The following is a 14,345-nucleotide window of genomic DNA, read 5'->3' on the forward strand; positions in this document are numbered from 1 at the left end:
GGCCAGCTCAGAGCCTCGTGTTTGTCTTGTCTTTGTTCTATGTTAAAAGGCATTGAATGTTTGCCTTATATGTGTAATGTGATCCGCCCTGAGAAGGGTGGAATATAAATGCTGTAAATAAATAAATAAATAAAATAAAAACATGGATTAAAACGGAGAGGCTGTAAAAAGTAGACTGGGTAAGGTGCACCATATAAATATTGTAAACACGAGGTGACTGATAAAGTGCTCCAAATTCTTGTCTAGTTTCTGAAGGTCACTTGGAAAGCCTTTCTAAATGTTTGCACCTATTTCTATATATCATTAAACTATATATCAGGGGGTCCTCAAACTTTTAAAGTGGAGGGCCGGTTCATGGTCCCTCAGGCTGTTGAGGGGCCGAATTATCATTTGAAAAAAAAAATACAGACGAATTCCTATGCACACTGCACATGTCTTATTTGTAGTGCAAAAAAAAACAACAACAACCCAACAACAACTATTTATTTATTTATTTACTACATTTATACCCCACCCTCTCTCACCCCGAAGGGGACTTAGAGCAGCTTACAAGTTTTATCTACATACAATATATTATATTATTGGCATAGCACAATATTAGCATTATATATTACTATATTGTCCTTTACCACTACCATAATATGAGTAATATTACATTTAATATATAATGTATAATTAATATTATTATATTGTATAATTACAGTAGAGTCTCACTTATCCAATATAAACGGGCTGGCAGAATGTTGGATAAGCAAATATGTTGGATAATAAGGAGGGATTAAGGAAAAGCCTATTAAACATCAAATTAGGTTATGATTTTACAAATAAAACACCAAAACATCATGTTACACAACAAATTTGGCAGAAAAAGTAGCTCAATAGGCAGTAATGCTAAGTAGTAATTACTGTATTTACGAATTTAGCACCAAAATATCACGATGTATTGAAAACATTGACTGCAAAAATGGCTTGGATAATCCAGAACGTTGGATAAGCGAGGCTTGGATAAGTGAGACTCTACTGTACTTTATTTCCCATACCACCAGACTTCGCCACAGCAATGCGTGGCCGGGCACAGCTAGTAGCAATATAAAACACAACAATAGACAAGAGACATGCACAGTTATAAAAATGTAAACAATAGCCAATAAAAACAAATGACAAGAACAAATGACAAGAAATGGCCGGGCTGTGGCGCAGGCTGTTGAGCAACCAGCTGCAACAAATCACCCTGACCAAGTTGTCATGAGTTCGAGGCCAGCTCGGAGCCCCGTGTTTGTCTTGTCTTTGTTCTATGTCAAGGCATTGAATGTTTGCCTTATATGTGTAATGTGATCTGCCCTAAGTCCCATTTGGTGTGAGAAAGAAGGGCGGAATATATTTATTTATTTACAGCATTTATATTCCGCCCTTCTTTCTCACCCCGAAGGGGACTCAGGGTGGATCACATTACACATATAGGCAAACATTCAATGCCTTTTAACATAGAACAAAGACAAGACAAACATAGGCTCCGGGCGGGCCTCGAACTCATGACCTCCTGGTCAGAGTGATTCATTGCAGTTAATTGCAGCTGGCTTGCTCTCCCACCTGCGCCACAGCCCGGGCCCTATATAAATACTGTATATAAATACTGTAAATAAATAAATAAAATAAAAACATGGATTAAAACGGAGAGGTTGTAAAAAGTAGACTGGGTAAGGTGCACCATATAAATATTGTAAACACGAGGTGACTGAGAAAGGGCTGCAAATTCTTGTCTGGTTTCCGAAGGTCCCTTGGAAAGCCTTTCTAAATGTTTGCACCTATTTCTATATATCATTAAACTATATCTCATGATCCATCTTAGGCAGGAGACACGGCTCAAGTTGCAAGGAAGGAAGGAAGGGATGCAAAACTTGAAACAGAGCAGCCAGGGAGGGAAGCTCAGTCTCCAAAGCCTTGGATGGTTTTGGCTGGAAGGGAGCCAGGAGAGGCGAGCATCTGCCTCCCTCCCTCCACCGGTGCACGTCGGGAAAACTACAACTCCCAGAATGCCACGCGGGCGGAGCAGCTGGCCAGAGGGAGGGAGGGATAGAGGGAGGGAAGGAGGGAGGGATGAAGGGAGGGGGAATTTCCATCATCCATCCATCCATCCATCCATCCATCTCTCCATCCCTCCATCCTTCAGTCCTGAGCGCGCGCTCCAGCTGGGCTTGGGCTCCAGAGGTAAAGCAAAAAACCGGTGAGGAAATCGGAATAAAATTGAAGGTTGGGCTCTGGGAACTTTTGGTTGGGAGGAAGAGGAAGGAAAGAAAGAAAGAAAGAAAGAGGGAGGCGGACGGAGAAGAGAACAGCCCAGGGAGGGATGGATGGATAAATGGAGCGAGGCGCGCCAAGCCGGCTTTTTGCGCCCTGGAGCGCATCTGCACTTGGGAACCTGCCTCCCAGTTTGGGACTGGGATTTGGCACCAGGGCTCTTCTCTCCCCCACCTTCCTTAGGCTTCTTGACTTGGGAAAGTGTTTGAATTGGGGTGGACTTTAAATGCAGGTGCCAGGTGAGATGGCAGCCCTGTCTTGGCTTGTTTTGTGGCAAGAGCGCTTTCTTCCTCATCTTCCCTGGGTCATTTCACTTGGGGAAGTGTTTTCATCTTAGGGTTTCTTTCCAATGCAGGTGAGGTGACACTGACACACCCCTGCCTTGGTTTGTTTTGAGGTTTGTCTTGCCAGATCCCTTCTCTCACCTTCCCCAGGTGATCTTGCTGAGAGCAAGGCTTAAAATGAGATCTTTCTCTTGGTTTGATGTTGTTTTGGCAAGAGCTCTTCTCTTCCCGACCTTCCCCAGGCCCCGGGATCACAGGCTTGTTGTGTGTTTTCCGGGCTGTATTGCCATATTCCAGAAGCATTCTCTCCTGACGTTTCGCCCACATCTATGGCAGGCATCCTCATAACCTCTGAGGATACCTCACAACCTCTGAGGATGCCTGCCATAGATGTGGGTGAAACGTCAGGAGAGAATGCTTCTGGAACATGGCCAGACAGACACATCTCTCCAAACTCAGAGATGTGATAGCTGCAAGGCTATTCGATGTTGATCAAGCTGGCCAATGGCAACATTCATACTTGCCTCGAGCAGACAAGAACCAATAGATAGAGCCAGTTGAGCAATGGAAGTGTAAATAAAGGATTCCCCCAAGCAGGAAGCAGCCAGGCTTTGAAGCTGCAAGGCTATTTGATGCTAAGCAAGCTGGCCAATGGCAACACTCACACTTGCCTCAGGCAGACAAGAGTTTTTTTTCTCCCACCCTGGACATCATTCCACAGATATATAAACCCCACTTGTCTCGTGTCCAACAGACCTCACAACCTCTGAGAATGCCTGCCATAGATGTGGGTGAAACGTCAGGAGAGAGTGCTTCTGGAACATGGCCAGACAGACACATCTCTCCAAACTCAGAGATGTGATACTTCCACAAAATAAATGAGGATTCTCAGATATTTCCATGGGACAAGCAGACAGTTGTGTTGTTTTTAGGAGCTCCAAAACAAAGGACATCAGACTAAATTCCGTTATTAGTCCTTACTAATTTATTATTAGTCCTTATTAGCCTCATAAGAAGGCAATGACGGAGACCCTTGTAATAATAATAAGCCCATTGGGTTGCTGTGAGTTTTCCAATCTGTCTGGCCATGATCCAGAAGCATTCTCTCCTGACTTTTCACCCACATCTATGGCAGGCATCCTCGGAGGTTGTGAGGTATGGATAAAACTAAGCAAAGAAGGTTTATATATATATCTGTGGACAGTCCAGAGTGAGAGAAGTCAATGTGAATGTTGTAGTTAATCACCTAAATTAGCATTGAAAAGCTTCATTTCCTGCCTTCTTCCTGCCTCGGGGCATCCTTTGTTTAGAGTCGTTAACTGCCCCTGGTTGATTCATGTCTGGAAATCCTCTGTTTTCAGAGTGTTGCTTTTTATTTACTGTTCTGATTTTTGAGTTTTGTAATACTGATAGCCAGATTTTGTTCATTTTCATGGTTTCCTCCTTTCTGTTGAAGTTGTCCACATGATTGTGAATTTCAATGGCTTCTCTATATAGTCTGACATGATAGTTGTTGGAGTGGTCAAGCATTTCTGTGTTCTCAAATAATATACTGTGTCCAGGGAAAGTGTTTTCATCTTAGGGTTTCTTTGAAATGCAGGTGAGGTGTCATCCCTGTCTTGGTTTGTTTTGGAGTATGTTTGTTTTGCAAGATCTCTTCTTTCACCTTCTCCAAGTGATCTTTCTGGGGGAACCTTTTGCTCCTCAGGGTTTCAAATGCAAGTGAGTTGATATCTGGATTGCTGTGAGTTTTCTGGGCTGCATGGCCATATTCCAGAAGTAATTTCTCCCACATCTATGGCAGGCATCCTCAAAGGTTGTGAGGTATATTGAAAAACTAAACAATTACTGTATATACTCGAGTATAAGCCTAGTTTTTCAGCCCTTTTTTAAGACTGAAAAAGCCCCCCTCGGCTTATACTCGGGTGAGGGTCCTGGTTGGCTTATATTTGGGTCAGCTTATACTCGAGAATATATGGTACATTTATTATTTTCCTCTATTATTATTATTGGTATTATTACATTTATTATTTTTCTATATTATTGTTGCTACTATTACATTTATTTTACTCTATTTTTTATTATTAATAATACATTTATTATTTCACTCTGATCTTATTACTGTATATACTCGAGTATAAGCCTAGTTTTTCAGCCCTCTTTTTAAGACTGAAAAAGCCCCCCTTGGCTTATACTCGGGTGAGGGTCCTGGTTGGCTTATATTTGGGTCACCTTATACTCGAGAATATATGGTACATTTATTATTTTTCTCTATTATTATTATTGGTATTATTACATTTATTATTTTTCTCTATTATTGTTGCTACTATTACCGTTATTTTACTTTATTATTTTATTATGACACAGCAAACAAAATAGATATGCTGGATTTCATATCACAAAATCACAAGTCGAACACTTCCCAAGTGTCTAGGACTCTATTATTACTCTATTATTATTATTATTATTATTATTATTATTATTATTATTATTACATTTATTATTTCACTCTGATATTATTATTACAGTAGAGTCTCACTTATCCAACATAAACGGGCCAGCGGAATGTTGGATAAACGAATATGTTGGATAATTAGGAGGGATTAAGGAAAAGCCTATTAAACATCAAATTAGGTTATGATTTTACAAATTAAGCACCAAAACATCATGTTATAAAACTAATTTGAAAGAATAAGTAGTTCAATGCGCAGTAATGCTATGTAGGAATTACTGTATTCATGAATTTAGCACCAAAATATCACTATGTATTGAAAATATTGACTACAAAAATGCGTTGGATAATCCAGAACGTTGGATAAGCGAGTGTTGGATAAGTGAGACTCTACTGTATTATTATTGCATTTATTATTTTACTCTATGTATTATTACTTGTATAATTTTCCTGTATTTATTATTATTATTATTATTATTATTATTATTATTATTACATGTATTATTTTACTCTATTATTATTAAAAGGATACATAAGGGCATTTACATTGAAGAAGATGAGAATAATGATTTGATCAGAGTTGAACAGTCTTATCTTAAATTTGTGCTTTGTGTAAATATTCAAAAACGTTTAACCTACTGATGCCTCAATTAATGTCATTTTATTGGTATCTATTTTTATTTCTGAAATTTACCACCCTTGGCTTATACTGGAGTCAATGTTTTCCCAGGTTTTTTGTAGTAAAATTAGGTGCCTCAGCTTATATTCAGGTCGGCTTATACTCGAGTATATACAATATATATTTGTGGAAAGTCCAGGGTGGGAGAATTAAATTTTGTCTATTGGAGGCAAGTGTGAATATTGCAGTTCATCACCTTGATTAGCATTGAAAAGCCTTGCAACCTCAAAGCCGGGCTGTTTACGGCTTGTGGGAATCCTTTGTTGGGAGGTGCTAGCTGGTAGCCAAAACAAAATCTGAGTACCGATATTGAAAAACTCTAAAATTAGAACAGTAAATAAAGAGCAACACTCTGAAAACAGGGGAAATCCAGACAGGAAAAAATCAGAGGGGGGGGGGGGAGAATGAGCCTGAGGCTTTTAGGAATGCTGGGAGTTGGAGTCCAAAACACCTGGAAGGAGGGCCCAAGTTGGCACAGGCCTGTTCTGTCCAAAGCTTGATCATATATATTCTTCCATCCATGCCTCTGTGGATGTGGATTGTAATCTGCACATGCTCAAATGAATTGTTTACACTCGTAACAACTCCTTAAACAAACGGCTTGGTCTTAAAGATAGAACACCTCTATTCATTCCGGTCTTTTTATGGTTATAAAAGTGTAAATAAAAGGAAGTGTAAATAAAGGATCCCCCCAGGCAGGAAGCAGCCAGGCTTTGAAACTACAAAGCTATTTGAATGTTCGCCAATGGCAACAATCATACTTGCCTCAAGCAGACACGAACCATGAGATAGACCCAGCTGAGCAAAGGAAGTGTAAATAAAGGATTCCCCCAGGCAGGAAGCAGCCAGGCTTTGAAGCTGCAAGGCTATTCGATGCTGACCAAGCTGGCCAATGGCAACATTCATACTTGCCTCAAGCAGACAAGAACCATGAGACAGACCCAGCTGAGCAAAGGAAGTGTAAATAAAGGATTCCCCCAGGCAGGAAGCAGCCAGGCTTTGAAGCTGCAAGGCTATTCGATGCTGACCAAGCTGGCCAATGGCAACATTCATACTTGCCTCAAGCAGACAAGAACCATTAGACAGACCCAGGCGAGCAAAGGAAGTGTAAATAAAGGATTTCCCCCAAGCAGGAAGCAGCCAGGCTTTGAAGCTGCAAGGCTGTTCGATGTTGATCAAGCTAGGCAATGGATTGTAATCTGAACGTGCTCAAATGAATTGTTTACAGTCGTAACAACTCCTTAAACGAACGGCTTGGTCTTAAAGATAGAACACCTCTATCCATTCCGGTCTTTTTATGGTTATAAAAGTGTAAATAAAAGGAAGTGTAAATAAAGGATTTCCCCCAAGCAGGAAGCAGCCAGGCTTTGAAGCTGCAAGGCTGTTCGATGGTGACCAAGCTGGCCAATGGCAACGTTCATACTTGCCTCAAGCAGACAAGAAGCATTAGATAGACCCAGGCGAGCAAAGGAAGCGTAAATAAAGGATTTCCCCCAAGCAGGAAGCAGCCAGGCTTTGAAGCTGCAAGGCTGTTCGATGCTGACCAAGCTGGCCAATGGCAACATTTTTTTTCTCCCACCCTGGAAATCATTCCACAGATATATAAACCCCACTTGTCTCGTTTCCAACAGACCTCACAACCTCTGAGAATGCCTGCCATAGATGTGGGCGAAATGTCAGGAGAGAATGCTTCTGGAACCTGTCCAGACAGGCACATCTCTCCAAACTCAGAGATGTGATACCTCCACAGAATAAATGAGGATTCTCAGATATTTCCATGGGATAAACAGTTGTGTTGTTTTTATCAGCTCCAAAACAAAAGACATCAGGCTAAATTCCGTTATTAGTCCTTACGAGAGTTCTGTAGAAATCAATGGGACTTATGTAAGTGGAGCCCAAGGGTGTATCTGTATTAGAGCATTAATGCTGCTTGGCACCACTTTTAATCGCCACGGTTCAATGCCATGGCATCATGGGGATCGTACTTTTGCAAAGCCTTTATCCTTCTCTGAGAAAGAGGGACAAACTACAACTCCCATGATCCCATAGCAGTTAAAGTGGTGTCAAATTGAATTAATTCTCCAGTGTATACAGCCCAATTTGAATTGGGATTAATATTGAGTTTAGCCCATAGTATTAGGAGTACAGGAAGCTATCTTACCTTTGCTCTCTTGCTGCTCATGAGCACGTATTTCACAAATCACAATCGTCAGGTGTCCAATTTGTTTTGAGTTGCATCTACACTGTAGAATTAATCCGGTTTGACACCACTTTCAACTGCCATGGCTGCAGTTGTAGTTTGGTGTGTGGCATCAGCACTCTTTGGAAGAGAAAGCTGAAATCTGGGTTGCCATGAGTTGTTTGGGCTGTATGGCCATGTTCCAGTAGCATTCTCTCCTGACATTTCGCCTGCATCTGTGGCTAATGGCATCTGCTGGAAATGAGGCAAGTGGAGTGTATGTGTGTGTGTGTGTGGAGAAAGCTGAAGACTGGGTTGCTGTGAGTTTTTTGATCTGTACAGCCATGTTCCAGTAGCATTCTCTCCTGACATTTCGCCTGCATCTGTGGCTAGTGGCATCTGTTGGAAACGAGGCAAGTGGAGTGTGTGTGTGTGTGTGTGTGTGTGTAGAAAGCTGAAGACTGGGTTGCTGTGAGTTTTTTGGTTTGTTCAGCCATGTTCCAGTAGCATTCTCTTCTGACGTTTTGTCTGCATCTGTGGCTAACGGCAACTGTTGGAAATGAGGCAAGTGGAGTGTGTGTGTGTGTGTGTGTGTGTGTGTGTGTGTATGGGATGTCCAGGGTGGGAGAAAGGACCCTTGTCTGTTTGAAGCAAGTGTGAACGTTGAAACTGGCAAGCTTGAATAGCATTGAGTAACACCTCCCAAACAGAGGGTGCCTCCAGGCAACAACAGCCAGGCCACCTCTGTGCAAATAACCTCAGCTGCAAGGCTACTCAATGCTAATCAAGATTGCTAATGGCAACATTCACACTTGCTTCAAACAGACACATACAAATACATATTATCTAGGTAGGCATCTGTTAGGAATAGTGGGAGCTGAAGTCCAAAATACCTGAAGGGCTGAAGTTTGCCTATATACTAACGTATGTATATACAGTACCTAAATCCCTGTGCCTTAAATAAGGTTTTATTCTCCAGTGAGTAGGGTTGCAAGTCTTGGTTGTAGTTTCACCAGTATTTTTCCACCCCAGAGTGTTGACATGCCTTCAGACAGATTACGAGGAGAGTCGGAGACCCTGGTTTTGTGCAATCTATCTATATATATATACTAGCTGTGCCCGGCCATGCGTTGCTGTGGCAAAGTGGTGGTGGTATTGGTTAAAAATTGTTGTGTAATTTTTATTTGACGTTATTTGCATTTTTTAATTAATTTTATTGTAAGTTATATTTTTATTTATTATATTTTATTATTTTCTTGTATTATTTTTAGTTATTTTCTGTTATTATAGTATTTTATTGTATCAATTTTTAGTGTTTTTTATTATTTTTTATTGGGTTGCTAGGAGACCAAGTTGGAGGAGCTTAGCCTTCTAACTGGCAGCAATGGGATAAAAGCAATTATTCCTCTCTCTCTAATTAGGACTTTATTTTTCTTTTCTTTTTGTTGTATCAACCTAGAGCCGTGGATGATGGGTTGTGTTGTCAAATTTCGAAGTTGGGGGGCCTGTAGTTTTGTTGTTTTGTAGGTCGCCGTGATGCCATCACTCTTTTATATATATAGATAAATGTAATGTGCATGATTAGGACCGAGTTAACAACAAAACCACTGGGCCAAATCACACCAGATTTGGCCACAATACTCCTCACTTTCCAAGGAGTGACCATCAAAAAGAAAGAAAGAAAGAAAGAAAGAAAGAAAGAAAGAAAGAGCATAATTAGGATCGAGTTAATCATAGAATCATAGAATAGTAGAGTTGGAAGAGACCACATGGGCCATCCAGTCCAACCCCCTGCCAAGAAGCAGGAAATCGCATTCAAAGCACCCCCGACAGATGGCCATCCAGCCTCTGCTTAAAAGCCTCCAAGGAAGGAGCCTCCACCACAGCCCGGGGGAGAGAGTTCCACTGTCGAACAGCCCTTCTCACAGTGAGGAAGTTCTTCCTGATGTTCAGGTGGAATCTCCTTTCCTGTAGTTTGAAGCCATTGTTCCGTGTCCTAGTCTGCAGGGCAGCAGAAAACAAGCTTGCTCCCTCTTCCCTAGGACTTCCCTTCACGTATTTGTACATGGCTATCATGTCTCCTCTCAGCCTTCTCTTCTGCAGGCTAAACATGCCCAGCTCTTTCAGCCGCTCCTCATAGGGCTTGTTCTCCAGACCCTTCATCATTTTAGTCGCCCTCCTCTGGACGCTTTCCAGCTTGTCAACATCTCCCTTCAACTGTGGTGCCCAAAACTGGACACAGTGTGATTCCAGGTGTGGTCTGACCAAGGCAGAATAGAATAAGGGGGAGCAGGACTTCCCTGGATCTAGACGCTATTCCCCTATTGATGAGGCCAGAATCCCATTGGCTTTTTTAGCAGCCGCATCACATTGTTGGCTCATGTTTAACTTGTTCCCCACGAGGACTCCAAGGTCTTTTTCGCACACACTGCTGTCAAGCCAGGCATCGTCCCCCATTCTGTATCTTTGATTTCCATTTTTTCTGCCGAAGTGAAGTATCTTGCATTTGTCCCTGTTGAACTTCATTTTGTTAGTTTCGGCCCATCTCTCTAGTCTGTCAAGATCGTTTTGAATTCTGCTCCTGTCTTCTGGAGTGTTAGCTCTCCCTCCCAGTTTTGTGTCGTCTGCAAACTTCATGATCGTGCCTTCTAACCCTTCGTCTAAGTCGTTAATAAAGATGTTGAACAGAACCGGGCCCAGGACGGAGCCCTGCTTGTGGCACTCCACTTGTCACTTCTTTCCATGATGAAGACGACGCATTGGTGAGCACCCTTTGGGTTCGTTCGCTTAGCCAATTACAGATCCACCTAACCGTAGTTTTGTCTAGCCCACATTTTACTAGTTTGTTTGCCAGAAGGTCGTGGGGGACTTTGTCGAAGGCCTTACTGAAATCCAGGTACGCTACATCCACAGCATTCCCTGTATCGACCCAACTCGTAACTCTATCGAAAAAAGAGATCAGATTAGTCTGGCATGACTTGTTTTTGGTAAATCCGTGTTGACTATTAGCAATGACCGCATTTGTTTCTAAGTGTTCGCAGACCACTTCCTTAATGATCTTTTCCAGAATTTTGCCTGGTATCGATGTGAGGCTGACCGGACGGTAATTGTTTGGGTCGTTCTTTTTTCCCTTCTTGAAGATAGGGACCACATTCGCCCTCCTCCAATCTGCTGGGACTTCTCCCGTTCTCCAAGAACTCTCGAAGATAATTGCCAGTGGTTCTGAAATAACTTCCGCTAGTTCCTTCAGTACTCTTGGGTGTAGCTGATCTGGCCCTGGGGACTTGAATTCGTTTAGAGAGGCCAAGTGTTCCTGGACAACTTGTCTCCCTATTTGGGGTTGGATTTCCCCCAATCCTTCGTCCATTCCGTGTTGCTGAGGTTGAAGATGGCTTTCTTTTTGTGAGAAGACCGAGGCAAAGAAGGCATTAAGTAGTTCTGCCTTTTCCCTGTCCCCTGTCACCATCACCCCATCTTCTCCTCACAGAGGCCCTATCGCCTCCTTTTTCTTCCTTTTACTACCAACGTAAGCAAAAAAACCTTTTTTGTTGTTTTTTATGTCCCTGGCAAGCCTGAGCTCATTTTGCGCTTTAGCCTTGCAAACCTTTTCCCTACAGGAGTTGGCTATACGTTTGAATTCTTCTTTGGTGATTTCTCCCCTTTTCCACTTCTTGTGCATGTCACTTTTGAGCTTTAGCTCAGTTAGAAGTTCTTTGGACAGCCATTCTGGCTTCTTTGCACTTGTCTTATTTTTCTTCTTTGTTGGCACTGTTTGCATTTGCGCCTTGAGTATTTCACTTTTGAAAAACTCCCATCCATCCTTAACTCCCTTGTTTTTTAATATTGGCGTCCATGGAATGCCGCTCAGTAATTCCTTCATTTTTTGGAGGTTAACAACAAAACCACTGGGCCAAATCACTCCAAATTTGGCCACAATATCCTCACTTTCCAAGGAGTGACCATCAAAAAAAAAAAGAAAGAAAGAAAGAAAGAAAGAAAGAAAGAAAGTGCATAATTAGGACCGAATTAACAACAAAACCACTGGGCCAAATCACACCGATTTTGGCCACAATACTCCTCACTTTCCAAGGAGTGACCATCAGCTGTGGCGCAGCTGGCTAGTAACCAACTGCAGTAAATCACTACTGACCGAGAGGTCATGAGTTCGAAGCCCGGGTCGGGTTTAGCCCCTGACCATTAAATAGCCTGGCTTGCTGTTGACCTATTCAGCCCCGAAAGACAGTTGCATCTGTCAATTAGGGAAATTTAGGTACGCTTTATGCGGGAGGCTAATTTAACCAATTTAACCAATTTACAACATCATAAAACTGCCAGCAAAACATGAGGAATGGAATGAGGAAGTACAGCCACTAATGGACAGTGAAGCAACAGCTCCCCCTGTGGCCGGAATCGTGAAGCTGGAAAAAAATGTTAAATGCCTCTGTGTCTGTCTATATATGTTGTTTGTCTGTTGGCATTGAATGTTTGCCATATATGTGTTCATTGTAATCCACCCTGAGTCCCCTTCGGGGTGAGAAAGGAGGGCGGAATATAAATACTGTAAATAAATCAAAAAGAAAGAAAGTGCATAATTAGGACCGAGTTAACAACAAAACCACGGGGCCAAATCACACCAAATTTGGCCACAATACTAATCACTTTCCAATGAGTGACCATTAAAAAGAAAGAAAGAAAGAAAGTGCATAATTAGGACCGAATTAACAACAAAACCACTGAGCCAAATCACACCAAATTTGGCCACAATACTCATCACTTTCCAAGGAGTGACTGTCAAAAAGAAAGAAAGGAAGGAAGGAAGGAAGGAAGGAAGGAAGGAAGGAAGGAAGGAAGGAAGGAAGGAAGGAAGAAGCAAGGCCAGAAAAATCCCATTGTTACCCAACTTGAATACCATTGAATGCCTTTGCAGCTTCAAAGCCTGGCTGTTTCATATCTAGGGGACTTCATTGTTGGCCAACTTGAATACCATTGAATAGCCTTGCAGCTTCAAAGCCTGGCTGCTTCATGTCTAGGGGACTTCATTGTTGGCCAACTTGAATACCATTGAATGCCCTTGCAGCTTCAAACCCTGGCTGCTTCATGTCTAGGGGACTTCATTGTTGGCCAACTTGAATACCATTGAATGCCCTTGCAGCTTCAAACCCTGGCTGCTTCATGTCTAGGGGACTTCATTGTTGGCCAACTTGAATACCATTGAATGCCTTTGCAGCTTCAAACCCTGGCTGCTTCATGTCTAGGGGACTTCATTGTTGGCCAACTTGAATACCATTAAATGCCCTTGCAGCTTCAAAGCCTGTCTGCTTCATGTCTAGGGGACTTCATTGTTGGCCAACTTGAATACCATTGAATGCCCTTGCAGCTTCAAAGCCTGTCTGCTTCATGTCTAGGGGACTTCATTGTTGGCCAACTTGAATACCATTGAATGCCCTTGCAGCTTCAAATCCTGGCTGCTTCATACCTAGGGGAATCCTTTCTAGGCCACCTTGGATGCCACGAAGAAAACCCCACTTAGGACTAAGTCACAGCAACGCGTGGCCGGGCACAGCTAGTGGATCTATATTTCTGTGCATTTCCTCCCCTTTGGGACCCAGCAGACCCCCTCCTGGCCACTCAGCCTTGCGTGACCCAAATCCCTCGGAGACGCCGATTATGGCATTATCTGCCGTGGCTGCAATTCGGCTAATTCCGGAGCCTCACGCCGGGTGTATACGTCCCTGCAAATTAGCAAAACCATATGTTTTCCGAACGAGTTGCATTAATAATGCCCTGGAATGGGAAAGAGCTAGGTGTTTATTTCCCCCTTTTCTTGGTGCATGGGCCAAGAAGTCCAAAACACCTGGAGGGCCCAAGTTTGCCCAATGCGTGGTCTGCATACCGAACTTTGAGTTGTGTTGATACCCAGATTGCAGGCCTTTCAACCCACTAATAATTCAGCAAATCGTACAAATCGTATAGAGCCTTCTCGAAGGATCTAGTTCTAAACTCAGGTACTTTCCCGACGTCCACGGTTAAACATAGAACTCGCCGCCTAATCTCTAAATCCCACGGAGGGAAATTAACCCTCTCTGCCCTCCTCCTGACGTAACGGCACAAAACGGAGATCATTCGAGTCTTTATTTATTTAGGAAAGAGGCAGCGGGAGTGACACACAACTTGCGCCTATATATAGAAAAGCCAATGATCCCGATTGGTGCCTGTGTTTGGAAAATTCCCACCAGCCAAAACAAAGTTGTTGTTTGATAGGAGGAGGGAAAACAACAAGGGATCTCCAAGGGATGCTTTGATAGTCCCGTAAAGGCTCCTCTAACACCGGTTCTTCTTTGCTTTCCGAAGCTCTGCTGCTGCCAAGAGAGATTTCACAAAGAAGAAGAACGAGAATCGTTGCAGAAATGGCTCTCCTGAAATGCGGATGGCTTTGGAGGCAGAGTAAGTGAT

The 14,345-nt window shown here is 42.6% G+C and overlaps 1 protein-coding gene across 5 annotated transcripts in view; it reads left to right on the top strand.

The window, feature by feature from the left end:
* Positions 1 to 2,142: 2,142 nt before the first annotated feature.
* The window catches only part of plekhb1 (pleckstrin homology domain containing B1), a 93,471-nt gene continuing 81,268 nt past the window's right edge, over positions 2,143 to 14,345 (top strand). For 4 of the 5 annotated variants that reach the window (XM_062974447.1, XM_062974450.1, XM_062974449.1 and 1 more), the window contains exons 1-2: positions 2,143 to 2,224; positions 14,244 to 14,336. In XM_062974447.1, coding sequence (XP_062830517.1) covers positions 14,300 to 14,336 — 37 coding nt within the window. In that variant the 5' untranslated portion in view covers positions 2,143 to 2,224; positions 14,244 to 14,299. The remainder of the gene's footprint in view (positions 2,225 to 14,243; positions 14,337 to 14,345) is intronic. The other variant, XM_062974448.1, reaches the window with a different exon arrangement.

Source organism: Anolis carolinensis, chromosome 3 (genome assembly GCF_035594765.1).
Source record: "Anolis carolinensis isolate JA03-04 chromosome 3, rAnoCar3.1.pri, whole genome shotgun sequence".
NCBI classification, from domain to species: Eukaryota; Metazoa; Chordata; class Lepidosauria; order Squamata; family Dactyloidae; genus Anolis; species Anolis carolinensis.